Source organism: Eumetopias jubatus, unplaced genomic scaffold, assembly GCF_037043125.1.
Source record: "Eumetopias jubatus isolate StellerSeaLion01/CBP00866 unplaced genomic scaffold, mEumJub1_p1.0 scaffold_16, whole genome shotgun sequence".
Classification (NCBI taxonomy): domain Eukaryota; kingdom Metazoa; phylum Chordata; class Mammalia; order Carnivora; family Otariidae; genus Eumetopias; species Eumetopias jubatus.
This window is the reverse complement of record NW_028274822.1, coordinates 87,642,001-87,669,379: the sequence shown is the minus strand read 5'-3', so window position 1 is coordinate 87,669,379 and position 27,379 is coordinate 87,642,001. Positions and strand designations below refer to the sequence as shown.

At 48.8% G+C, this 27,379-nt stretch overlaps 2 protein-coding genes across 2 annotated transcripts in view; one reads left to right on the top strand and one right to left on the bottom strand.

The window, feature by feature from the left end:
• The window catches only part of RILPL1 (Rab interacting lysosomal protein like 1), a 40,231-nt gene extending 24,917 nt beyond the window's left edge, over positions 1–15,314 (top strand). Inside the window, exons 5-7 of the mRNA XM_028092405.2 lie at positions 4,500–4,672; positions 6,414–6,506; positions 14,832–15,314. Of these exons, the coding sequence (XP_027948206.1) occupies positions 4,500–4,672; positions 6,414–6,506; positions 14,832–14,976 (411 nt within the window). The 3' untranslated portion in view covers positions 14,977–15,314. The remainder of the gene's footprint in view (positions 1–4,499; positions 4,673–6,413; positions 6,507–14,831) is intronic.
• A 3,156-nt stretch (positions 15,315–18,470) lies between these two features.
• SNRNP35 (small nuclear ribonucleoprotein U11/U12 subunit 35) lies at positions 18,471–24,769 on the bottom strand. The gene is made up of 2 exons (XM_028092407.2): positions 23,805–24,769; positions 18,471–19,335 (listed from the first exon to the last, which is right to left on the bottom strand). Exon 2 carries the CDS (start codon positions 19,330–19,332, stop codon positions 18,592–18,594), a length of 741 nt encoding a protein of 246 aa, XP_027948208.1. The 5' UTR covers positions 19,333–19,335; positions 23,805–24,769; the 3' UTR covers positions 18,471–18,591.
• Positions 24,770–27,379: the final 2,610 nt, after the last annotated feature.

Genomic DNA, 27,379 nt, shown 5'->3' with positions numbered 1-27,379 from the left:
GGGGCTTTCCACCTGCAGCTGTGTAACCTGGGGCTCATGCATCATTTTGGTGCTCAGCTTCCTGTCTGATAAGTGAGGGGAATGAGCTTGACTTGGTTCAGTAGATCAAATAGCGTGGCTGGGATCGAGGGCCACGGGATCGGAGGAGGGCACAATGAATTCTCAGTGGGAAGCAAGGGCAGGGCAAGTGTTCAAGGCATTGAGAGGGGTCTTATGGGGTGGGTAGGATGTCTGGGGTGGAATGTGGGGTAGGCCACTCCAGACAGGAGGAAGAACGTGAGCCAGACTGGAGAATGAGCAGGTGTGGCTGGGGTGGTGGGTTAGTCCTGGCACGACATTGGTAAGAGGAGATGGGAGCTATGGAGGGATCCAGAGCTGGGGAGGAGTCCGTTCTCATCAATGCCTAGATTACTCCGGTTCTCCCCACTGATTCATGCAATCCTTTCTGAGCTATTTCACTGTCATTTCACTGTGATCTCCAGTAAACAAAGCTCCTGGTATATTTTTATGACATAGTTATTGAGATATAATTCAATTATTGAAAGTATACAATGCCACGGGTTTTAGTATATTTACTCTCTCGTACAACCAACACCACTATCTAGAACATTTCCATCACCGTAAAAAGAAACGCCATACCCACGAGTAGCCCCTCCCCATCTCTGCGTCCCGCAGCCCCTGGCCACCACAAATCTCTTTTCTGTCTCTACGGATTTACCTGTTGCAGACATTTCAGGGAAACGGAGTCGTGGGACATGTGGTCCTGACCAGCTTCTTCGTTCAGTGTGTTTTCTCACTCATCCAGCTCCTTATGTTTTCACATGGAAGCTTCCTGCCTTTCACAGGTAGACATAGAAACTCCTAAGAAAATGATTTGGTGGGCTCCCTGTCTAAAGGACTTCATATAAAATCAGTAAGAAAACTGACGTTAATAGTTACCTACTTGACATCTCTGCCTTACAAATTCTGATATCTTAGTGTGTGTGTGTTTAAGTGAGCGGGGAAAGCAGATGGGGCCTAATGGCTGGCGTGTGAAGCCAGGTTTTCTGGCTGAATGTGTGCATGGTGGGCCTAGAAGTTACCGGGGGTGACCAGGGCACAGTCACTCCCTGTTGCTGGGCCAGGGGCTGTTCAGAAGTATGTTCGAGGGGCTGCCGGAGCATTGTGGCCTTGATGTGCCCAGGCGGGGGGAGTGGGTCCAGGAGGCCAGGCCTAAGGACGCAGGGCCCTGGTGGAAGATGTTGCCTCCATTTTGGCCACTCTGGTCCTGCTGCTTGTCAGCGGGTTCTCTTGGGCCTCCTGGGGAGTGCCTGGGGCCTCAGGGCATCTCCCTCTGTGCCCAAAGTGCCTCCGGGGACCAGAGGACAATCCTCGATAACCCCAGGCACCTCCATGGTCCCTCGTGGAGGAAGCCTACCTAGAAGACCCACTGCCGATGGGCCTGATTTCCATGTTGGAAAGAGCCTTTTCAGTCTCTCTCCCAGGACAGGCCCATCCAAGGGCACTGCATTAGTGCCTGCTGGCTTCCAGGAAAGCTGCACTCCCAGGCAATGGTCCCGGAAGTCGGGACTTTCTTTGCAAACCTGTCTGGGAATCCCCCAAGCTCTAGGGCATCAGGTTGCTACCCTGATTGAAGAGCCATCCTTCCTCCAGAGAAAAAGACCTCAGGCCTGAGGAAGCCCTTCGGTGTCTTGGGTGCTCACAACCCATGCGGGTAAGCAGAAACCGGCTGTGTCCAGAGGGAGTGTGTGAGCCTGAGGTTTGGGTCCATGGCCTGGCTGCCAGTGCCTGTGGGGCCCAGGCACGAAAGGAAAAAGGGGTAGGGGCTGAGCAGGCATGGAAAGAACACATAGAAGGCAATAGCTGCCACGTAGGACCAGCCCAGTGTGTTACCATGTGGACCCAGTGTGACCCAATCTTTTCAGTATTTTTTCCAAAAGGAAGCCCAAAACCCAAACTTTAGTGTGAAATCCCCCAATATAAAACTGTTGGAAACTAATTCCAAAAAGTTCTAGAACACAGTGAAGGCCAAACAAAATGTGTGTGGGGGCTGGTCTGCGCCCAGACTTCCTGGTGAACTCCTACACATTCGTCAAGACCCCATGCACAGAAACCACATCTGCAGTAACGTCTTCCATGATCCTTCCCAGTTAGAGTTTGATGTCCTTGCTCCTCTCTTATCATCTGACCCTGTAAGCTTTCCTGTGTGTCTCTTCCTTCCACTCCCACCGAATTCATCTCATCAGCTCAATGCCCAGCAGGCACAGAGTTGATGCTCAATGAATGTTGAATGTTTATCGAGACATCCAGTATTTATTGAGACAGCCATTTACTTATGGAATATTTATTACAGACCTTCAGGGATGCTCTGTGGTTAACCTGGGCAGGGGAAGAGAAGGGAACTGGTGTTAGTGCCTGCTGTATACCAGCTGCTTGATGCACGGTCTTGGGTAGAGGACCCCGTCCGGCTATGTGGCTCTGTAGGAGGTGGACGCTGAAGACGAACCCTGAGGACACAGCCCCCCTGAAGGTGTGTCATCAGCAGATGCCTCGAGTACCTTCTTGGGACGTTAAATCGTCCAACATTTCCTCCCCTACTTCTTGGGTGGGAGCCCCACTCCACTGCCCATCTGTCAGGTGTCCATTTTCTACTGCAGGCACATGCCTCCCCTGCTGGGCGACTCTTCTGTCACCTGATCTGCCCTGGGGGGTGGTGTCTCCTTTCAAGTGTCCTTTCCCAGAACAGCCCATCCTGACTTCCAGGACACAGGCATCTCGGCTCTCCCTTCCTGGGTCCTTCAACGGCCTGCCTTGTGTCACCATCTGGGTCGGAGTGCCTCTCCCCCTGTGCTGCTGTGGGGGTTTGGCGGGGGGGGGGGTGTCTCTATTTCAATCCCATATTCCCCTGTTCCAGAGCTTCCCCATTGTTGTCCTGAACTTGGGTCCACTCCTTCCAGTGGATGATGGGATATCGGCGGTTCAAGGGTGTCAGGAATGCCGGGAGAGTATGGGCCACCTGCAGATCTGGCCAGCTGACTTGGGGGCAGCTTGCAAAAACTTCCTTGCTTTCAAACAATGGGGGAAAAAAAACACAAGAGTTGGCAAGGATGTGGAGAAGGTGGAACCCTCCTACGCTGCTGAGTGAAAAGTGGGGCAGCTGCTGTGGAAAACAATTTGGCCATTCCTCAAAGAGTCACACATAGAGTCACCATGTGACCCAGCAGCTCCACCCCTAGGTACCCACCCGGAAGAACTGGGAACAGGTGTTCAGACAAATCCTTGTGCACAGATGTTTGTGGCAGCACTATTCACACTAGCCAAAAGGTGGAAACTGCCCAAATACCCATCAGTGGATAAAGGATACACAAAACGTGGCATATCCATACACGGGAATAGTATTCAGCCATAAAAAGGAATAGAGCCCTGACTCCCTACAGCATGGATGAACCTTGAAAACGTGTTAACTGAAAGAAGCCAGGCACAAAAGGAAACATACTGTATGATTCCATTTATTCGAAATGTCCAGACAAGGCAAATCCATAGAGACAGAGCGCAGATGGTGGTCACCAGGGGCTGAGGGTGGGAGGGATTAGGGAATGACTGTTAATGGAGTTTCTTTTGGGGGAGATGAAAATGTTCCAGAACTAGACAGAGGTGGTGATTGCACAACGTTGTGAACGTACTAAATGCTACTGAATTGTATATTTTAAAATAGTCAATTTTATGCGAAGTGTATATTATCACAGTTTGGGTTTTTTTGGGGAGGGGGAACCTTCTTCCTGTGAGAAAGAGGGAGGACGGGGTTTGGGTCTGGCCTGGGGCAGGTGACTTAGCATGGTAGTATCCATCTGAGTGACCTGCGTGGAAGAGAAATGCCCTGCATCTCACACCTGCTGTGCTGCTACCTGCCCCTGCCCCCCACCCCACCCCGGGCTTCCACTGACCTCCAGAGCACAGATGCCCTTAGCCTTGGGGGAGGAGAGGGCTTGACCAGAAGGCCAGTAACACATCGGAAAACATGTGACTTAATGCCAGACGAAAAAGGAAGAGAAAATTGTGCATGAGCTGTGATTCTAACAACTCTGGCTAAATTAGCAATGGCCTTATTAGCAATGGTCTTAGTAAGAATATGAGGCGAGAATGTGGGAAAAGGAAAGCAGATTGATGAGGGTGGCAGCATTTGAGCCATGCTGTTTCTTCTCCTTGGACTCCTTGTAATGTTATTTGTAAGAAGACCCTGAGTCAGGTGGGGAGGCACCAGGACAGCAGGTCTAGCTAGTGAGAAGGCGAACAAGGAACAGGTGGCCGCTGGCTTTCATCTCCAAAGGGACACCGACTGCACAAACGTGAGCACAGGCCGCCCGCGAGTTCTTAAAATAGCGCCCCCGGCAAGCTGCAGAGGCCCTGGGAGGGTGGGAAATTCGGGCTCTGGCAGGATGTGGAGGGGGCGCTGCTGGTGGCCGCCAGGAATTCATTAGCAGCATCTCTGCCGCCTCCAGACGGAGCCAGGCGGGGAGGAGTGTGCCTCGGAGGCGGAGAAGGTGGCCATGGATCTCAAGGACCCCAACCGCCCCCGGTTCACGCTGCAGGAGCTGCGGGATGTACTACACGAGAGGAACGAACTCAAGTCCAAAGTGTTTCTCTTGCAGGAGGAGCTGACGTACTACAAGAGGTGAGCATCCCCGGGAGCTCCCAGGCTGGCTGCTTTCTGGGGTTGTAGGTCTTGGGAAGACAGGGATTGCACGTGTCTCCGTTCCGGGGACCCTGTCGGGCCAGAAGGACTTACACACACACCTCACAAGCCCTTTCTGAAACCCTTAGGCCCAGGTGCGTTTTATGATTCAGAACTTTGCAGCTGTGAGAAAGGAATAGTCCACAGATGGTGTATAGATAACATCCGCCCCCAGGATGTGGGGCAGCTCCCCAACATCAAACACGTTAATATTTTCACAGCAAAAGATGTGAATGTTCGTACTAAATGGGATAAATAACCATGATAAGCAGGCTCATGAGAGCTCATTTCACGTTCTGCCACCAAATGAATGACCAAAAAGTGAATTTTCATTTTTAGAGCTTTTTGGATTTTAGAATTATAGATGAGAGATGGTGGAGCCATACAGCCTAAGTATTTGTTCGTTCAGCCCACGGCCAGTGAACTCCTTGCATTTACTGGAGCTGCAGTGTCTGATATGGTAGCCACTAGCCCTGCGGCTATTCACATTTCAGTGAGTCCAGTTCCTCAGGTGTGCTTGCCACATACTTGTTCAGCTTCATACACACTATCCCTCTACTGGTTTCTTAAAACAGTCCGCACTTGTTTCTACCTCAGAACCTTTGCATATGCTGGTCCTGCGGCTGGGAAAACGTTCCCCTTGGCTCTTCTCATGGTTGACTCCTGCTCATTCAGGATTCAGGTCAGGGGTCACCTCCTCAGAGAGTTTTCCTTCCCTGTTACCACTCATCCAAAGGAGTGCCCTGTTCCAGTCACTGTCACTTTACTTGCTTTTACTTTTTTTTTTCATGGACCTTCACCATCTTACTTTAATCCTATTCATTAATGTGCTTGTTTTATTGTCTGTTTCCATAACAGACTATGACAACATGAGACGAGAAAGCATTATTTGTCTTGTTCATGGCTAAGTTTCCAAGTTTAGAATGGAGCTTAGCACAGAGTAGGTGCACAACAAATACGTCTTGAATGGAAAGCCAGAAGGAAGGACAGATGCACCAGCTGTGGTCCCTGATCCAGTAGGGAAAATAAGAGATGCACAGAAGATATAGTACCACGTATTTTTATTGAAAACCCACTGTATGCCTGGCACATAAGAAAGTTCTGCTGATACTGTGTGCACTGGCTGTTCAAAGGGAGAGATCACTTCTCAGGGATGGGGTAGAAATCAGGAAGGCTTCATGGAGGGGGTGGCATTTGAACTGGGCTTTCCCTAAAGGATAGGGTACTGTTCAGGTATGGGAGATGTTGAGGGGTGGGTGCCATATTCCAGATGGAAGAAACCACAAAGGTATGGAGACAGCATTTGTCAAGGACAGGAGACAGGAAATAGTTCTATGTGGTTAGATTCTTCAAAGGAAACTGAAAATTGCCTTTTTGAGATGTGGGTTCCTTTCCTGAAATTCTTCACATTTGACCAACTGGGCCAAAGAGACCACAGGCACCCACATCCACTGCCTCCAGGGTTGACCCCTTCTCTTAGCTGGCCATGCCCATTGCTAAGAGGCCAGACCCCCAGGCAGAGAGACTGCTGGGGTACAGGCCCCTTTTGCCATCTTCCTCGGCCCACTATCCTATTCCCAGTATAAGCCCTCCCAGACCATCAGACAAATACCCTTCTGGAATATTCCAGCTCTCACAGAATTTTTGACTCTCTTATCTCTCGCCTCTCAACTCTCTCCAGTGAAGAAATAGAAGAGGAAAATCGAATACCCCAACCTCCACCGGTTGTCCACCCGAGAATGTCCCCCCAGCCGGAGTCTGGGATCAAGCGACTGTAAGTGACATGCTTCTAGAGTGTGGGGCTGCTCGCGCACAGCCAACCTGGTGGTTCACACAGCCTCTCACTTCTGGGCACCTGCTCCGGGGCCAGGCTTGTCACTAACCACCTCCTGCTGAGACAGGCTTAACCCCGGAGCACGTGGGGCCTCGCGCTCGACTTTGAGTTCATCTCTGCCCCTGAATGCTGAGTTCCTCCAGGGGGTTCCCAGGCAAAGAGGTTTGGGTAAGGCTGAGAGGATGGAAAGGGGGTGGGGCCTGTGGCTGAGGTTCAGGGCTTGATTGTATCAGGTGGGGCATGTCTCTGGGCAGCAAATAAGGCTGGCGGGGGAGATTCATGCATCCGAAGGGCCTGCAGCCCCAGCTTGCAAAGGCCTGGAATGGGCCCTGGTCCACCCCATCTGTGCATTTCTATGATGACTCCCCCACCCTCCCGTAAGAAAGTATTTATTCCTACATAATCCATGCAGAGTCAGGCCCTGTTTGCTATGGGGAACACACAAGAACGAAAGAACTCAGCCTTGCATTCAACCAGACTTAAAGCTACTTGAGCCGTTCTCAAAGACCCCTTTGAGATTCAGAGAGTTTGTAGACCCTCTCCCTGGGGGAGGAGAAAAGCCACACATACAGCTGTGCATGCAGTTTCAGGTTTGTTGACCGTTGCAGCCCTTCAGATAAAGGGTGAAAAGCTCTGGTCTGGTTGGCTGTGGTCTGCTAAGAGCCTACTGTGTGCCAGGTACCATTCCTGCAGAGAGATGAGCTCATCGAGTCCCCACCATACCCCTGTGAGGTAGAGCCACTGTCATTCCCATGTTAAAGCGAAGGAAACTGAGGCAGCTGCCTAAGGACATTCAGCTATTAAGAGGCAGAGCCAGGGTTCAAACCGAGGCAGCCTGGCCCCAGAGCCCACATTTCAGGCCATCTGCCGGGTACGCACACTCGCACCATTGTCTTGTAGCCCTATTATCTCCCCCAAGAGGGTCTTCCTGGCTCCTGGCCTTCCAGCTGTACCCACGGCTTATTACAGAAGAGGCCTCCTCTCTTTCTCCCAAACTCTGGCAGAAGCTTTGTGAAAGCAGGCGGCATGGGTTGGAAAGCCACCGGGAGCATGTGGGGAAAGCAACTGGGGTGTTACTTGGGTGCTTCAGCCTTTAAAAACCAGTTACATTGGGAAATTCTTGGCTAGCTCTGACCCTGTGAAGTGACTTGATGCTCAGCGATGGTGGATGGCAAGGGCAATGCAGAATGTGTGCAGCCCTGTGACTGCCCGAGCCTCTCCTCTTGGGAGGGGGTGGTGGCCCTGTAGAGTGTGCTGAAACTCAACTCAGAGTAACTTAAGAAAACTGTTGGCTAAGGAACCCAGAATTCCCAGGCCAGGCTGGCTTCAGGCTCAGCTGGATCCAGGCCTCGTCATCAGGGCTCTGCCTCGGTCCCTCCACCTCTGGCTTGGTTTTCCTTATGTGGGCTGTACTCTTGGACACGCTGTCCCTCAGGGTGGCAACATGGCAGACATCAGCTCAGGCTTCTACTTTCTTTGGTCTGAAACTCCATCGGGAAGAGAATTTTCCACAGCAGTCATGGAATCGAGTCTCATTGGCTCAGACCGGGTCACATGGCCTCTCTGCAAACCACAGAGCAGTGCATCCATCGGCCAGGTCAGGGTCTCCTCCTCATGCCTGGGGCTGGGACAGCTCTAACTCGGTCTGGTTCCGATGGACTGAAATTAGGGGACGGATGGGCCCCACGCAGATTAGAGGGCTCGTTAGACAGAAGGAATGGGCGTCCACTGTAGCCTAATCATGGGGGAGGGGGAGTCTTTCAGGCTCAATGTATGATGGACTCAGCACCCAGGGAAACTCGCCTTCGGGTAGGGTTTCTCATCCAGTGCTAAGAAATGGGATTGACTTTGCTTAAAACTCAGCCATCTGCCAGCCCCACGCACAGGTAAGGATGAGCATAATCAATTTTGTGTTTCAGCAGCTATCACTTTGGGTGAAGAGCTGGGGGAGCGGAGAAAAAGTTCATGAGCCCTCATAGTCCGCCCCTGGGCTAAGGAGGGGCAGGACCAAGACACCATCCCTGTGCTTCCTAGAGCCGTTCATTGGCACGTCTTTAAAACTCAGGCCTTTTTAGCATCTTCACGTGTTCCGCATGCACAACGCCTCCGGCACTGTGATTCTAAGACATATGCATTTCTAAGCCTGCCTTCCAAAGCCGGGCTGTCCTGATTTTGTAGTTTTCTGCTCCAGCCCCCTTTCCTCACAGAAAGGCAATTAAGAGTTGGCTTTTGCAAATCCCCAACTGGGTAAAATCCAGAGGCAAGTAATCAGAATGAGCCAACAATCTTCTTCCCACTGGTCCTTCTACCCACACCTGAAGAAGCTGTGGTGTCAAATCCTCTCTTCCAGATTGTTTCACAAAGGATGCTTGGCCCTTCTCCCCTTTAGTGTGGCCTCTTTCTGCTCAGCAAGACCTTGGGCTCTGAGCCTGGCAGTAGGAACAGCTGGAACTGGGGAGCCAGAGAGAGAGAAACAGAGGGAGAGAGATCAGAATCCCCCGTCCAGGGGGTGCAGGTGGCCAGTCCCGTGGCCACCCCAGCCTTCTAGCGGACGACTGGATGACCAGGCTGGCACAAAAGGCTTTTGACCAGCCCAGGCAGGACACTGGTGCCTTTGTCCAGCTCGGCTGCTGACTGGGGCTGCATCAGTGTGGCCCCTGAGCCCAGAGCCAGGGGCAGGAACGAATCTTCCCTGGGGGCTGGGGCAGGGAATGGCGGTTCTCAAGATGGTTCCATGCCTACCTCCCTTTCCATCCCTCACACCTCTGGCACCCCTTAGGGTCCACTTGTGCCTTCGCCCTTGCTTTTGTGGCATATTAGTCACACGGCCTCTCCAGTACAGGTCATGGCTGCTTTCCAGCTCAGCTCCACACCCTTGACCAGTTTCCTCCATCCACCAGCAAGTGAGCAGTAACTCCCATTGAGGTTTGAAGGGGCTTTATTCATCGGCTCACACCACCTGAAGTAAGGTATCATCCACCCTGTCAGAAACTCAGAGCTGGGACGATGAGCCCCATTTCTCAGATGCGTCACGGGCCCGGAGAAGCCCATTGACTTCCTTTAGAGCAGACCACTGGGAAGGGTCAAAGTTGGGCTTTGAACCCATGCCTTCTGCCTCCCGCCTCCCCTCCCCCATTTCCTCACCCTGTGCCAAGTCTCTAGCTGCGGGCGGACTGCCCAGTTCCCTTATCGCTCAAGTGCACCGCAAGCCAGGGACGTCAGTGTCTACGTTTCTGGGCTGAACTGGTGAAGGGAACCAGAAACTCCTGCTTCTGGTCAAAACAGAAGACGGTCCAAGAATAGCTTGTGACCGAGCAGCTGCTGGCCGGAGAGTCCAGGTTGGCACCGCCTGGGAAGGTCACGAGGGAGCACGGAGTGACTCCAGTGTTGTTTCCAGTGGCCGCCAGGCACCAGCGCCCCCCTTTGTGTGGTCTGCGTCTCTCGGTCCCTACCGACTCACACACGGCAGCTTTCTGCGGAGCTGGGGCCGGAGGGCTGAGTCAGGGGGCCCCGGGGGCGGGGAGCAGGGACAGCCACGGAAGCGATGGAGCAGAACAGCTGGTCACGCGCCGGCAAGGGTGGCCTTCGTAGTAGGCGGCCCCAAAGCATCAGACAGTCATGGCAACAGCGCATTCTGTCTCTGTCCTCCTACCCACCGCCCTCCTTGCTTCAGCCCAGAAATAGCTTCTTCACAGCCGCCCGTTGCACCGCCTGAAATGCCACCGTCGCAACTTCATTTGGATTGAGTCTTCTAGAAATCCTCAGTGGGGAGGAAGTAGGTAAAACCAGCATAAACGTTCAACCGAAACAAGCCAGCCTTTTTCGAGGAAGGGGCTGTCCCTGTGGAGGAGGTGGTTCCTGCAGGGAGGCACCTGGAATAGGAAAGAAGGGGGCCACGTGTCCAGAGACACATTCGGTCAGTCAGCCAGAACCCTCCAGGCGTCCCAAGGCCCCTGGGCACTGGTCTGACCCCTGATGGGGCCCCAAATGAAGGCAGGCAAACATGTCACCCTGGGCCTGGGGCCACCCTGCCCGATGACGGTGTCTTTGGGGGTTCCTGCTAGGCCGAGAGGGGTTCTGGTAGAGGTCGGTGCAAAACCGTGTGGCTTGGAGCCCCTTGACAGCCTGGCCTCAGGGGATTGGGCCCATTCATTGACAAAAGGTATCCCCTTTTCTCATCACCACGAGAAGATACCCATGTGGGTTCTGCCAAGATGCCAGCCAACTCCCAGCTACTCCGTGAAGTGTAATCGGAGGTAAATCCAAACACAGATAATCCCCAGCCTCATCTGAGACAGTCATTCCTCTCTTCCCAGCCAGCATCTTAAAAAAAAAAAAAAAAAAAAAAAAATCGGAGTTCAAAATTAGCACTGGTGGCTTGACTGGAGTCTCTTCATCCTCCTTGCCAAGACAGGAGACTGATGAGGATTCACCGTCAGCTCTGACTTACGCAGGCAGGTGGCTTATGCAGGCTCTCTGCCTCAGTTCCCCTGCCCGGGCCACCCGGGCCACCTCATCTTCTGCCCTGGATGCCCCCTGGCTGCCGTCTTTGGGGCGCGGAGCCTGCAGTGTGTGGCAGTCGGAGGAGACGTGCTGGAAGACACCCGAGGGTGTCGCCACTAACCCACGGCAGGTTTGGCTCCTTCCTTCCCAACCCCAGGCCTGCTTTTCAGCCCCGAGGCCGCCGCAGTCAAGTATCACAAGCGGGGAGCCTTCCACAGCCCAAACGCTTTGTCTCAGGCCCCTGGAGGCGAGGAGCCCCAGACCCAGGTGTCGGCAGGGGCGGTTCCTTGTGAGGGCTGTGAGAGAGAACGTTTTGTGCCTCTTGTAGCTTCAGCGGCTTGCTGGCGATCTTTGGCCTTTGCGGGCCCGCAGAAGCATCGCCTGGACCCCGGCTTTCATCTTCACCTTGCGGTCCTCCTGTGGGCGCATCTGTGTCCAGATTTCCCCCTTTTAAAAAGATCCCCTCTTCTCCAGTATAATTTTATCTTTATGTGTTACCTCTACAAGGATCCTATCTCCCAAAGAGTCGCTTTCTGAGCTACTGGGGGTTAAGACTTGACCGTGAATTCTGGGGAGGGGGACACAGTTCCATCCATGACATCTGCCATAAGCAAACCCTTCAGCTGGCCTGTGTGTGTGGTGTGTTTATTTTTCATGCCTCCCTGTTTTTATGTTCTCTGTGTCTATCTGTACTTCTCTAACCAGGATCTTTACAGCGATAATGCCCATGGTAGCTGCTGGACTGATAATAGATGACCCCACACTGCAGCCCGTCCGAAGACTTGTTTCCCTTGTAGGCACTGGGTTTTTGTGGGTTCATTTTGAGCTGTGCCTCTGGAATGTGTGCTGCGGCTCTGCTGAGGCTGCTCCGCCTTCCTTGGCCATTTTAGCTGCATGGCCATCACCCGCGTGTTCCCATTTGAAGTGGGTGTCGAGTGTGATTTCAAACGTGCCCTCGTGAGTCTCGACCTGCACGAGTGAAGCCATGGCATTCTCGGCTCTGTCACCGATAATTCTTTTTGTCTTTTTTCTGTTTTTATTCTAAAAACCACCTTGTCCATGATCCAGTAAAGAAGGTCCTTTAAGTGACGGGTCAGTAATCAATGCCCACTGTGACCCTCCCCGCCCCCCCGCCCCTGAGTGACACTAACGCTGTGTTTTCGACCTTCACGCCCTAGCTTTCTAAACTGCTTTGTTTTGCCAAGCCATCGTCAGAAAGCCATTTGGTCGTCTTTTTAAAAAGGAAGAGCAGAGGAGGGGACCAATTCTTTGTTTCTCTCTGTGTCCCCTTGGACAGGGAGTGGCACGTGGCTTTCCTGCTTGAGTTAGGTAGAGGTGAAATGTAACAGTGATGTGTTGCTGCTGTATCTCTGGCCAGCTAATTGCCTTGATTACACCATGGAAAGAGCTCACAAATAACCCAGTGTGAACCTTGCACCTTCATTTGTCAGTGCACATATCTGTTGTAGAGAAAAGAAACTTTAGCCGGAATTTCTCCAGATACACTCGGCTTGCCCCAGCTTTCGATGAAAGACCACTTTATTCCTGGTAGGAGGTGATCGTAGGGTCCAGTGACCACAGAATAGTAAAATCATTTGCACCCAGATGTCATTACAACTGAACTCCATAGGCCACAGCACTTTAAAAAAAAAAAAAAGGCTAATAGGTGAACAGACAGAACTAAAAATAGTTGATCTGAAGCTTCAGTTTCTCAGCAGTGCATTCCTATTCCTTCCTGCCCCCCTGAGAAACATAACATAGCTATTATCTCTCTTACCAAGTTCAGAAACCAAAATTCAAAAGTAGCAGAACTCGGTGAGAGTAGAATGAATCTCATTAGAAAGTAGGAGTATCAAAGGACAGTGGACAATTCTGGAAAGGTTTTTGGGAGAAATTCAAGGTGGGCCACGTCAGGTTTACTGGCCAGGGTCCTGGTCTTTGTGGAGGTGTGGCCAAAGCAGACCTTGTTTCAACTGGGCCAGTTTTGGGGCGCCTGGGTGGCTCAGTCAGTTAAGCGTCTAACTCTTGATTTCGGCTCAGGTCATGATCTCAGGGTCTTGAGAGATTTTCTCCCTCTCCCTCTGCTCCCCCACCTTTGCGCATGCTGTCTCTCTCTTTAAAAAGTCACACGCTCTATGGACTGAGGCAGCCAGGCACCCCTAAACTGGCCCATTTATTTTTTTAGGGAGAGAGAGAGAGAGGCAGAGGGAGAGGGAGTCCGAGCATGTGACTGTTAATCTCAGGGTCGTGAGTTCAAGCCCCACATTGGGTGTGGAGCCTACTTAAAAGTAAAATTAAAAAAAAATTTTTTTTTTTAATGGGCCAGTTTATAAGCTTGCCTGTGATTTCTTCATCTTTTTTTTATTTTATTACGTATGTTAATCACCATACATTACATCATTAGTTTTTGATGTAGCATTCCATGATTCATTGTTTGTGTATAACACCCAGTGCTCCATTCAATACCTGCCCTCTTTAATACCCATCACCGGGCTAACCCATCCCCCCACCCCCCTCCCCTCCAGAACCCTCAGTTTGTGATTTCTTCCTTCATCCCTGAGGCTTCAGATGGTTCACTTTGATCAATGATCGGTTATCGCAGCTGTTTTTGGTTTTGGTTTTGTTGTTTTTTTTTATTTTTTAGAGAGTGTGGGGGCGGGCAGGCAGGAGAGGGAGAGACAGAATCTTAAGCAGGCTCTATGCCCAGCGGAGCCTGACACAGGGCTCGATCTCATGATCCTGAGATCATGACCTGAGCCACTCAGGTGCCCCAGTAATCACGGCTGTTTTAAAAAGCCCTCTTTGTCTACATTAGCTGCTGCCATGTAGCAAGTTACAGTGCTAACTTCTTTTTTTTTTTTTTTAAAGCAGAGGGTTTTTTTTTTTTTAATTTTTTTTTTAAGATTTTATTTATTCATTTAAGACACAGATACAGAGAGAGAAAGCATGAGCAGGGAGAGAGGCAGAGGGAGAAGCAGGCTCCTCACTGAGCCAGGAGCCCAATGTGGGGCTTGATCCCATGACCCTGGGATCATGACCTGAGCCGAAGGCAGACACTTAACCATCTGAGCCACCCAGGCACCCCTATGGTGCTAACTTCTAAAGGCTTTTGCCCTTAAGTCAGTTTTTGACACTGTAAATTGGTGTTTTCCCCAATTTCATTCGCATACAATATTCACAGTGTTTATCCAATGACAGAACCATGTGTACTATTACTTTTCAGTTGTCTCATTTTTCTAAAATACCTACTTTTGGCTCCTCTCTAGCAGTAATATCCACAAAATCTGGGCTTTGATGTGCTGCGTATGTACTTTCCTGATTCACATTACATCACAACTTAAATTAAAAACATTCATCTCTTTATGTCAGAATCATCTTAAACTCTGTGTGGCTTTCAGTTACTACCTTCTCTGCATCATTAGGGTAAGGAAACTCCAGATGTATGTTTCTAGTCATTTTTTATTTCCACTGGTAATGGGAAGAGACCGTCAGCAATGCTTAAGTAAGAGAGGAGATGCATCACACATCACCTACGTGCATGCCGCATTCACACTGTGTCACCTCCCAGGTTCAGTGACAATGACATGCAGAATCCCCTGCTGCTTTCTCAAATAACTTTGACCCGCGCCCCCACTTTTTCTTTCACACCTTGAATTGACCTGCTTCTTCCACATTTGCTACTGTATGTCCTGGCATGGCAGAAACTCTCTACAGCGCACAGCAAAGGACCGGCTCTCATTTTTTTCTTTCTCTTCCAAAAAGGTTTAGCTTCTTCTCCCGAGACAAGAAGCGTCTGGCCAACACACAGAGGAACGTGCACATCCAGGAGTCCTTTGGCCAGTGGGCCAACTCCCACCGTGATGACGGTTACACGGAGCAAGGACAGGAAGCCCTGCAGCACCTGTGACCACAGCCCCCCTCTGCCCTCGGACCGGAACTGTCCCCTGCCAGCGCCTGCAGCGGAACCTGGCAGCCCCAGGTGTCACGACCTTGCACACCTCTGGGTTCAGATGCACCCTCAGAACTGATCCCTCAAACAGACTGTCTGCTTTGAGGAAGCACACCGAAAACCTGATGCCAAACTCTAAAGACATGTTTATTTATACCCAGGGCTATCACCGTTTATAATAGATGACTGATCCCTTAGGATATATATTTAATAATACCATGAGCAGAGGTCAGACTTTTGCATTAACTTCAGAAACACAAGCTTCTTTAAGCCAAATACATCACATGCCACTATAATTGCTGTTTGACTTGCTTTGTATGAAATTCTATGTGTAGAGGTTTTATTAACACATTTGTCATACTTAAGTGGGAGGCAGGGAAGTGGTAGATTTTCATTAGATCATTCATGAAATTGTCATGGTGGTAGCATAATATACAGGATGCATCCATTAGAAAAGCAGGGCCTCCGAAGTCACCAGACGAGCTGGCCCCGCTTAGATGCGAAGCAACAGAAAATATGGATGACAGTCCAGCCCAGAAACTGGAGATGACTTGCAAGAGCCAGTGGTTCTGTTTTGCACCTTGTTACTGATACTGCCTAGAGCGTGTAGCGAGTGCCTTGGAATCAGCTGTGAGTTATGCAGTACTAACCAAACAAAGTTGCTAAGGATGAGACATTGCAACCTTTCTCATTTGTAATTTTTTCCCCTTGGCTTCTTTCTTCCTTTTAGTCTTCCATATATCAAACACTTAGACCCCTATAAAGACAAGTGTACAAGAGCAGATTTGGAATGGGGTGGGGGAGCCTAGGGGATGCAGGACTGGGGAGGAGGGGGGGAGGCTCGCCAGTGCGAGGGTGGTGGGTGCAGAGATTGCTTGGGGACCGCATGTCGGGCTGACTCACGGGGCTGTGGTGGCAGACAGCCAGAAGCCTGCATCTGGTGAGCTGGGGTTTCGCCAAAATAGCACTGTCTCTCTACCCACAGAGAACCCAGGGCACAGGCTGGGTGCTGACAGATTGAGAGAGGTAGCATTTGCTAACAGAACACTCAAGTACGTCTGACGGGTCCACTATCTACACATTGCTAAGAAACCATCAGGTGGGTTTAGAGTCGACCAGGACTCTGTTTCCAGACTGCTGAAAATAACAGTCAGACAGGATAATGTTGCTTTTGCACAGGGGTTCTCAAACCTGACTGCCCACAAGAATTATCGGTTGATTCTGAGAGTATAAAAGCAGGTGTATGAAGGAACCCCCCTCCCCCTGGCCAACTTTAGTTGCCCTTTCCCCCAGGAGTAACCAGTGTTGCCACTTTCTTGAGTGTCTTTCTTGAAAGAGCTTATAAATATACATGCAGTTATGTAACAAAATGTATTTTTTCCTTTTTTTTTTTTTTAACATAAATGGCAGCATACTATATATGTGCTATTCTGTACCTTTCTTTTCTTAGAATACCCTGGAGATGACCACATGAGTACATAAGACGTGGGTCTCCATGTCCCACAGGGACATTTGACAATGTCTGGAGATGTTTTTGGTGTTTTGGTTGTTACAACTGCTATTGTCATCCAGTGGGTAGGCTCCCAGGATGCTGCTCAACATCCTACAATGCTCAGGATAGTGCCCCACAACAAAGAATCTAACAGATGTAATAGTGCCAAGATCGGAGGACCCCTGGTCTACCATGTGGATGCATAATCTGTTCATGTTTGTCCATGCCCCAGTGGACAGGGAGCTTCCTTCCAATCTTTTACTGCCTAGAACAGCACTGTGCACATTTTTGCACATGTACATCAGTCTGCAGAATAAACTAGAATTACTTGCTAGGTGATAGGGTGTATGCCTTTGTCATGTGGCTACTGCTAAGGTCCCTGCTGTGGGGGCTCTACCAATTTTTTTGTTTTGTTTAGTTAGCAGGGCCCATACAAGATGAAGCCTGAATGTCAAGGATGGGGTCTGAGTGTGCACATTTGTTTAATCCATCCATGTTCTGGTACCCAGGGTTGATAACCGCTGGCTTGGACGATGTAAACCCCATGACTGGATTTCTTTCTTCTGATGCTGTCTCGACACATGCTTCCTTGATGTGGAGCGCTCCTTAGCTGAAGTACCTACCAGCTCCAGCCCATAACACACTTTTGGTGCCATAATAGGGAGCACTTTGTGAAACCTGAGTGAAATCAGAAGGGTGTTCCTGCGCGGCTGTTTTTTGAGACGTGGGAGATGGTAAAATTCTGCACTGGAAGTTTACAAAGGAAAGAGTATTTTTTTTAAGATTTTATTTATTTATTTGACAGAGAGGTAGAGAGAGAGCACAAGTAGGCAGAGAGGCAGGCAGAGGGAGAGGGAGCCCGACGTGGGGCTCAATCCTAGGACCCTGGGATCATGACCTGAGCCGAAAGCAGCCGCTTAACCCACTGAGCCACCCAGGTGCCCCAAGAGTCTACTTTTCTAAAACTGTTCTAACAGCTAACAGTAGTTTTAAGATAGAGCAGGTTCCCTACGTAACAACGAGATTCATACTCCAAATGCAAAAACCTAGTCATGAATATGGTGAGTCTTGATACTAAGTCATTTACTTTGCATGAAACATCTTGAATTTTAAGAACCTGAGCTTTCAAAGATACAGCCATTGATAAAACAAAAATGCTAAGTGTCACTTTTGTGAAAATCCTGTGAAGAGCATGGTACTTTTCAAAGCCCTCAGAAACTAAGGTCAATATATCCAGCCCCCAAACAAATGGGAGGCTGGATGTCCAAGAGGGAGAAGACAAATCAATCTGTCAGAACCAGACAGAAGCCTTTCATAGATTTCATTTGTTTCACGCTCATTTCTTTGGATGGGGCTCACAAACCAGAGCCCCAGACGCCTGCAACTTTGGTTTTTCATTTTAAATGCCAGCCTCCCTGCCCAAAACAGGGAAGAAAAAAAAGGCAGTCAGCATTTGACTCAAGAATGGAGTTATATTTGTTCAAGAGTAGCTGGTTGCTGACCCAGGCCACTGCTCACACTGGTTTTGCTATGAAGTTCTGGACATTCTCCCCGAATTCACTTTTCTATCCCATTTTTATTTCAGCTCGGCAAGCCTTTATAGATATAAAGATGGAAAAGATACAAGTTACTCTGACCAGATTCGGGTTTCCCAGGAGTCTGAGAGCAATGCAAATGATTTTTGGTCATCACCTCTTTTTGCCAAGCCCCCACAGTGGTCAATTCCAACAGATAGGAGAGAATCAAAATCACAAAAACAAATTCTTTACTGCCAAATTAAACGAGAATTCTCTACTGCCACGTGCCCTTCTGTATAGATGCCGGAGAGGACAAAACTGTTCCTCAAGTTTATTAAATAATGGGTCCTTAGAAGAACAGGATGAAGAGAAATTCATAATATCGGCAATGTTCAGCTTGAACCTCGGTTCCAGACTGAAAAGAAAACTTACTCCAGACCTCATCACCATCAGCAAATTTTATTCAAGCACTGGACATACAAACCGTATAAAAGCAACACAGATCTCTCTGTGCTTCTATTCATGCTGTGTCTTCACCTGGGTTCTGGTGGGGGTGGTGAGTCTCTATTTACTTCGGTCCCTCTTCTCCCGACCCTTGGATCTGTCTTCTCTGAAGTCCCTCTCTCTCTCCCAGTCACTTTCTGGCCACACCCTGGTTGGCTCTCTGTCCTGCCATCTCCTCTCCCGGCCACGGTCGTGGTCTCGGTCTCTTGCCCGAGAGTCCCAGTGCCTTTCTCGAGACCGAGATCGCTCCCGCTTTTCCCTTTTTCCCTCTCTGTATTGGTCATTTTTAACAATTGGCAAATTAATGGGTTTTCGAAAAGGCCGATCACGCCCCCCAAATCTCAGTTGCCCGGATTCCTTTTTCCCCCCCAGACCCCCTCCAAGTCGCCGAGGGATCCACCCTTTGAGGGTCCTTTCCAGTTCATAGTCCACAAATATCTCATGCTGGTCAATAACCAGGCCGTCTGCATCTCGGTAAGCTTTGATCAGAGAACGCTCCTCTTTGTATTCAATGAACGCATAGCCCTTTGAAAAGCCGGTGACCAAGTCCCTCACCAGCCGAAGCCGCCGGATGTCCCCATAGCGGGAAAATACTTCCTTTAACTTCTCCTCTTTGGTCTGCAAGTTTAGTCTCGCCACAAACAGGGTGAGGAGGGGGTCTCCTGTGACGCCCTTGTTGGGGGTGTATCGTGCCAACATTGCCCTCCAGACAGCGCGATCGTGTGGGTCTTCATCAGTGCCATCAATGCTGCCAGCTTTAAGCGGGTCATACTCCTTGGCAATGGGCATCCAATCACTCATGTTCTAGGTAGGATCACAGCAAGCCTTTATGTAGCACCTATTATGAGCTACTCATTTAATCCTTATAGCAACCCCATGAAGTAGATACTGTTATTCACTCCTTTCAATAGGGAAGGAAGCAGGACCCAGAGCCTGAGGCCTCCCACCTACAAAGTGGGTGGAAGAGTATCAAAGCCAGACAGTGGGGCTCCAAAATGTTGTCACCCACTGCTCCACCCTCCATCCCGGGAAGAAGCAAAGGGCAATGTGCTTGAATTTGATCCATCTGTGTATCATCCAATTTAGTCACATCAGGACACTTACCAACCACATAATAACATGGCAACATGGATCAAAATACAGGCTTGCCTTTCAGACTAAAATGGTCATTGGAAAACCAGCCTGGCAACTGCTATGAAAAATGGTGTTTTTAAAAACTCTTTACTGCCAAAAATTTCAAACACGTACCCATGCAGAGAATGGCATAGCCCTCCACAAACTCATCCCGACTGACCAACACGTGGCCAGTCTTGTTTCATCTGTGCCCCACTTAGATCCCCACTCTTAGATTCCTTTGAAGGAAATTCTAGATACTACATGCTCATCTGCAAATGTTTGGGTATGCGTCATTAAAAGATAAGGTAAGGGCTTTTTTTTTTTAAACACAAAACTACAAGGGAAAATGGCGCTTTTGATGTAGTATTTTGCAATAGGTAGCAAAGCTAAAACTACAGTGACTCAGCAGCAGCAGGCTCTGGTTCAAAAGGAGTAGGTGATTTCTTCCCAATCCCCTGGCTGATAATCTGTTCATGCCTTAAGGCATGGGAATTGATTGCAATGGTGATTTTAGCCCCACAAGCATACTGCAGTTGTCATTCATTCTGATACAGGATACTTTTTTTTTTTTTTAAGAGGGTGGGAAAGTTTAAGTTGAGAGGAGAGGCTGATAACATGGTACTTGATTCACATTCTGGTGAATCTGCTGGGATAATAAATACAGTGCTTGCCAACAATTCAGACACTGCTACTGCTCACATGACCACCTCTATAAAACGTTAGAGCCATTACTGAAATCTGTTACCTTAAAACCAGGACTCCAGGTGCTTGGCTGGCTCAATCAGTAGAGCATGTGACCCCTGATCTAGAGGTCATGAGTTCAAGCCCCACGTTGGGTACAGAGCTTACTTTACAAACCAACAAACAAACCAGGGCTCTGTCAAATTTATATAGTAATCTCATTCGTGACATCTCTCCATGATATTTATTAAAATATCTATAATTTTCCCCCTCTTACTCATATTTTCCTCAAGGATCTTTTTGCTTTTCTTTTTCTTCCGTTGATGGGTTATGTTAGGGGAGTGATTATTTATGGGGTTGCACTATGTAATTATTTTGCCAGTAAAAAGACCACACACAGAATAAAATCCAAAGTCAATGGCACTGCACTCAAGACCTTTGACCGTCCCTTAGCCTCTTACCACAGCCCACGCAAAATCTGTTTTACCCAGCATTGCTCCTCATTCCTGAAATGTGCCCTAATTCCCCAGCTCCAGGGCTTTCCCTGTGCAATTTCCTCTCCTGGGAACAGTTTCTTCCTTTCCACAGCTCCACTTAAAGGAAATTCTACTGGTCCTTCCAAGCCCAGCTTCCAGCCTCTTCCCCAGGAAGCAAATTTATCTGTCCCACAGCTCAGGGCACCTCTTCTGTAATACCAATCACATTTCCCCCCTAACGCACAGTAAACACTCTTCAGTCTACCACATGCTTTACTTTATCTTCAGATTCTAGGATACTTCCTGATGAATACTGAGGAACTGAACCAACTCCAATCAAAATTCAGTGGGTTTTTTGTGTCCAAATCAGACAAAAAGGATGATTTTATTGCGAACTGAGAAGCAAAACAACTTTATACTGTCTGCCACCACACTGTAAAAGGAGAGCATATATGCCTGTCATCGGTAACCAGCAACTTTGGAGAAGGCGCCTCCGGTATCCTTATCGGTAAAAGGATGATAAAACAGCGGGAGCAACAAGATGAAAGAGGATTTCAGTCCTGTCTGGGTGCTGCCTCTAACTCACTTTGTATCTCTTCTCTCTCATGGCTGGAACTTCTCCACATGAAAAAAAAGAAAGTAAGAGAGAGCACTGTGTTGTTTGACTCTCTCCCTGCTCTAGTATTCTCTAACAACTCCTTTCTACTGGTCCTTCCATTCTAGACCACACTCCCTACCCTCCCTCACAGGGTTGGAGGAAAACACACACACACACACACACACACACACACACACACACACACACACACACACACCATAATAATTACAGTTAACTTGTACTGAAGACTTCGGAGGTGCCAGGCACTAATGCTAAGCACTTAATTCCCCTCACATCTCAACACTGTCAGGACAGAGGTTCTACTATTACTGTCATTTCAGATGAGGACGGAGACACACAAAAAGCTTTCTTTTGTCCCAAATCACAAGGCTAAGAAGTAGCCTTGCCAGGGAGTTACATTCAAGGGCTTTTACCACTCCAGAACTTGACTTGAGCGCTTAGTGTTTTCTTAGATGGCTGTCACAAAATATAAAACTTTGAAGATGGGGATAGCAACAGCAACAACAAAAACCAAGAGGATTCTGTGTTTTTGAGGCTGAGGAAAGAATCCCTTCCCCAATCAACAAGAAAAGATCATAAAAGATCCATCAAATAAAACTGATATTATTCCACATAGAACTCCTTTTCAGAGCTTTAAGAATTCTTTGATGTAGGAAAGACATTAGGGTTCCAAGCCGACAGCCAAGAAGGTATTCTTGAAACATCTTTGGTACAAAAAGGTGGTTTTATTAAAGCACGGGGACAAGACCTGTGGGCAGAAAGCTGCGCTGGGGTCATGAGGAGTGGCCCATTATATACTCTCAAGCTGGGAGGAAGTTAGGGATAGTCTAAGTCTCTAGCAATTTTGCAAGCAAGGTTTCCAGGACCTTGAGGGGGCTAGCTGTTGTTGGGAAAGGTAACGTATTACTGTCTAATAAAACCTTAGTCATGAGACCCTTGATGTATATCGGTGGATCATATGCTTGGGGGATGATTGCCAACACGTACCTTGAGGGGGTAGAGATAAAGGAAGTTTCCAAAGGAATTTTTATATATTAAAGTAGACTTACAGGATCCTGAGGTTTGGGCTAAGATTGCCTTTTGCCTTTAGCAAAGTATCAGCATCGAGGCAGTTGAGTCCCTAGAGGAATGTCACTCTGCCTGTTTCAAGGACTTGTCAATGGGCTGTAGGTAGTGAGGAAATTTAATAATTTTTCGTCTGCCTTTGTTTCCCACATCATTCTTCAAATTAAAATTTGAAGAGAATTACAAAGGAATAGTCTGAATTTTGTTTCTCCTTCACGGGTATACTTCTATCAATACTAAATGCCAGGGTGCCTGGGGGGCGAAGTCAGTTAAGTTGTCTGCCTTCAGCTCAGGTCACCATCTCAGGGCCCAGGGATGGAGCCCCACATGGGGATCCCTGCTCAGTGAGGAGGCTGCCCCTCCCCCCCACCCTGCTTGTTTGTTTGTTTTCTCTCTCTCAAATAAATAAAATCTTAAAAAAATACTAAATGCCAAGGGGGGTAAAACACACACACACACACACACACACACACACACACTAAATGCCAAGAGAGCAGCAGGCTTCAGGGCTTCTCATTCATCTTTCTGGGAGTATTCCCTCCGTTGCATTATGTTGAGATTTCCTACAATTTCTTCGGATTTTTAGATAAATGTCATTATTTCAAAAACGGGAATGAGATGTGAGAGATGAATGGTGGGGGATGAAGGTGGATGGGGAAACTAATCTTAATTAAAGACAAAAGTGTGAAAATGAACGAGAACACGGGATCGGAGACAGAACACACCAGGTTTAAGACCTAGTCCGGTCTCAGGCAAAGTTTAAATCATCTGTAAAACGTAGCTACAAGCCACTTCACTAGGTTTTTGTGAAGATTAGGTAAGACATTGCCCGTGAGTGTGCTTTATAATTAGAAATTATTAAACACATCAGTTATTACGAAAACGTCCCACAAAGCCTGCCTCCCCTTACTAAATCCCGAGCTTAGAATATTCCCGCGCTTTGCATCCAAGTTAACTGAAGTCGGACCCGCGGAGCCCTCCCGAGCATGCGCAGTGGCGCCGCGGCCGCGAAGGCGGAAGTCTGGGGGGAAAAGCCTATACTCCCAGTAGCCCCGCCGCACCTCAGCCTTGACCGAGGGCCCTCGAGGCTGCCCCCCCGCACACCTCTCACCATCCGAGTGGGAGAACGGGAGAAGAGGCCCTTCTTCCACCCGAGCTATCGCCCCCGCTTTCCGTCGCACAACCCCAGAAGGGCTCCCCCCTTTGCCAGGCTTCAACATGGCGGCCCTTACACGAGTGGACGCACCGTCCGGGCCGAATTCCCTCGTCCTTCCCGCTGGAGTGGGCCCTGCTGCCACCCGGCCGCTCCCACTCACCTCAGCAAGGCTCGGGCTTCCCGTCCCACCTTAGCCAGCGGACTCCACGGACTCGAAGCGCCAGGAGATTCCTCGCGCCTGCCTGAGCGGTCCTTTATATTGGAAGAAGCAGATTCGCCACGAGCAGTGTTTCTCGCTTTTGCTTTTAAGAAATTTAATCCACATATGTTGAGCCTCGAGGGTATATCATCACGGAAGAGAATGGGCTTTCCGTTTTTCTAACTTTTTGCCCGACGACAGAAACTGCTACATTGAACGATTGAGTTGAAAGACTATCGAATGTGCGGTCAGTGGTCTGGGAGGAGCCGAATCGCCTTTCTTAGGGAAGGGAATCTGTCAGCGCGGCGAGATTGTCAGTTCTCGGACTCCCTTTAGGAATCGGATGATGTTATGGTGTCTTCAGAGGATGCGTGTGCTGGTTCCCACCGCAGAAGAAAAGCGGTCGGGGAAGGGTTGACAACCCTGACTCCATCTTGCATCAGCCACCATTTTGTGGAGTTCTCGGAAGAGCAGCCCCTCTGGGAATCACGATGAACATTCTGAGGTTTGAACACCTGGAAAGTTCCCTGCGTCTCACAGACATGAGCAAAAAAACGTCAACCGATCACTCGGCAACCCCACCAACGGAAATTTCTCCCTCCCTGGGGTAAACAAGCTTTTAAAAACGCCTCTAGGGACGGGCACACCAACTGAGTTGGATGGTGCTTCGCAGTTTGCAAACCTAAGTGAAGAGTTGTCTCCTTTTTCCTCGCTGTTTCTTCGCTCATAGGCTCCCTTCTGAGGTTTTTCCTTAACAGTTTGGAGCAGCCGAGGAAAAAAATGTGACGCAATCCAGGCACCTCCTGCGGACCTCCGGACCCGCCAAAGTGAGCACCACAGCCCCGCTTTGCTTCTCTTAGGGCGGCTCCTGTAATGGGGGGTGGTAGTGACAGGCATGGACCTCTCCTCCCCAGCCTCCCACCTCGGTAGAGCTCAGGAGACTTTTCTTTCTGTCCTCTTTTTTTTTTTTTTTTTTTTTTTCCTTTAAGATTTTACCTTTAAATAATCTGGACACCCAAGGTGGAGCTCGAACTCACGACCCTGAGATCAAGAGTCGCGTGCTCCACGGACTGAGCCAGTCAGGCGGCCTGAGACTTTTTTGGGGGCGGAAATTGCCTCGCTTCAGAACTGTTAGCAGTTCAGGGCAAGGTTCCTCCAGTACAGAATGTGTACCAGTCTCTCAGAGCTTTTGATGATCCGCCTGCTGATGGTACAGATAAAAACTATGGCCCGGGGGCACCAGGGTGGGTAGCCGTCTGATTTCAGCTCCGGTCACGATCTCAGCGTTGTGAGATGGAACCCTGCCCCAGGCTCCTCCTTCGGTGGGGAGTCGGCTGGTCTCCCTCTCCCTCTGCCCTTCCCCGCTCGTGCTCGCCCGCCCTCTAAACAGATAAATAAAATGTTTAAAAAACAAAAAAAACGTTGGCCCCCGGGAGCTGTAAGTTTCCTCAACCTGGGTTCAAATCACAAAATATCATTTAAAACTTCACTGGCCTCCTTGGGGCACCCTTGATATCCCTAAATTGTGTATTTAAGAGCACAATTGGAAAGGTGAAGCTGTCGTACTTCACAGAATCAACGGAAGCCTATTTCATTTGGTACTTAGGAGCCCCCAAAAGAACCTACTCAGTCGTAGCCTCTGCAGAAGAAAAAAACTCAATCAAAGAAAGATGAAAACAATTAGAACAACTCAACACTGAATCAAAAATTACCCCACATCTTCCATTTCCAGTTCTCTGTCCCCCCACAGCCTGCCTTCTATTTCCTCTGCTATATGCAGATCTTTCCAAACTTCCTTTCTCCCCTCTGAAGTTTCTCCTTCCCCAGCCCTGCCACCAGCCATCCTCCCAAAACTATCCATAGCACCTTTTAAAGTCACAGTTACTTGTCCTGATCCCAATAATCAGGTCCTTTCTTTCACATCCTAGTCCTAAACAGAACTTCTTCATCTTGCAAAAGACTTTCCTAACCCAAAAGAAAATTCGAAAGAGTTCACCTGACAATTAATTTGGACTGTCAATGCCCTTAATGCAGGCCCTTCTGACTTTTACCAACTACTATGCATGCTCGTTGGACCTCTACAGGCCCAAGAATGGATAAATAAAGCTGGATAGGAAGACCCCCCCCTGCAGGATTTTAAACTTCCTCATAATGAGGCCCTAAAATAAAACTTCTAATATAGCTGCAAATTTAATCAAAATGATTCCCCATATGTGGGCACCTCAAATAAATTAGAAGGCAGTACAAAACAAAAAAGGAAGAACTTGTTTTAGAGTTTTTTGATAGATTCGAAAAAGGTTTTGTCCAAAATTCTGGAACCCTTAGATTGGATAAAGTATCAAATTGTTTAATTCAGTGTTTCTACAGGGCTTCCTTTATTCAGTCTTAACTCTGGTCAGACAACATGACCCTGACCAGCAGACCAAAACTCCTCATGATCTAGCCACCACCACTAACAGATTGGCAAAGATGATCGACTAACAACAAAAATAAATTTTAAATAGAACAAATGGCTAACCTTATGGCTCTACAAACAGCAAACCCCAAATCCATGTCATAGTTAAAACATCTGGGGATGCCTGGGTGGCTCAGTCGGTTAAGCGTCTTCCTTCCACTTAAGGGTCATTATCCCAAGGTCCTAGGATCTAGTCCGAGTCTTGCTCAGCAGGGAGCCTGCTTCTCCTTCTGCCTGCAGCTCCCCCTGCTTGTGCTTTTGTGTTCTCTCTGGCAAATAAATAAAATCTTAAAAAAAAAAAAAAAAGTTAAAATATCTGGCTCAACTGATAAAACATGTTTCTTTTGCAAAAACCTGGACATTTCAGGGGTCAGTAGGGTGAGCCACTCTTGATCTTAGGGTCCTGAGTCCAAGCCCCACATTGGGCATGGAGCCTACTTAAAACAATTATAAACAAAAATACCCTGGGCCTTTTTTTTTTTTTAAGATTTTATTTATTTATTCATCAGAAAGAGAGAGAGAGAGGCAGAGGGAGAAGCAGGCTCCCAAGGAGCAGGGAGCCCAATGCGGGACTCGATCCCAGGACCCTGGGATCATGACCTGAGCCGAAGGCAGACGCTTAACCATCTGAGCCACCCAGGCACCCTACCCTGGACCTTTCAAAAAGGAATGCTTGAAATATAAAAGATGGCTCCAAAAGAACAAAAAAATCTTGGGGTGCCTGGGTGGCACAGTCAATTAAGCATCTGACTCTTGATTTCAGGTCAGGACATGATCTCAGTGCTGAGATCAAGCCCTGAGTCTGGCTCCTCACTGGGCGTGGAGCCTGCTTAGGATTCTCTCTCCTCCCTCTGTGCACCCCGCCCCCGCAACCCCACTCACATATGCATACATGTGTGCACCGTCTCTCAAAAAAACAAAAACGAAAAAATCAAAAATCTCAAAAACAATTCCTCAATCAGATTAGAGATGTTCTAAGGACAAAGGGGGGATTTTTTTCCCCTTTCTCCTAGCAAACACCACCAGAGAAACTCCCATAACAATTCAGAATGAAGATGGTTTTATTCTTTTTTTTTTAAGA

Coding starts and splice junctions, on each gene's coding strand:
- SNRNP35 (XM_028092407.2), bottom strand. CDS start 19,332: ATGAGTGATTGGATGCCCATTGCCAAGGAGTATGACCCGCTTAAAGCT.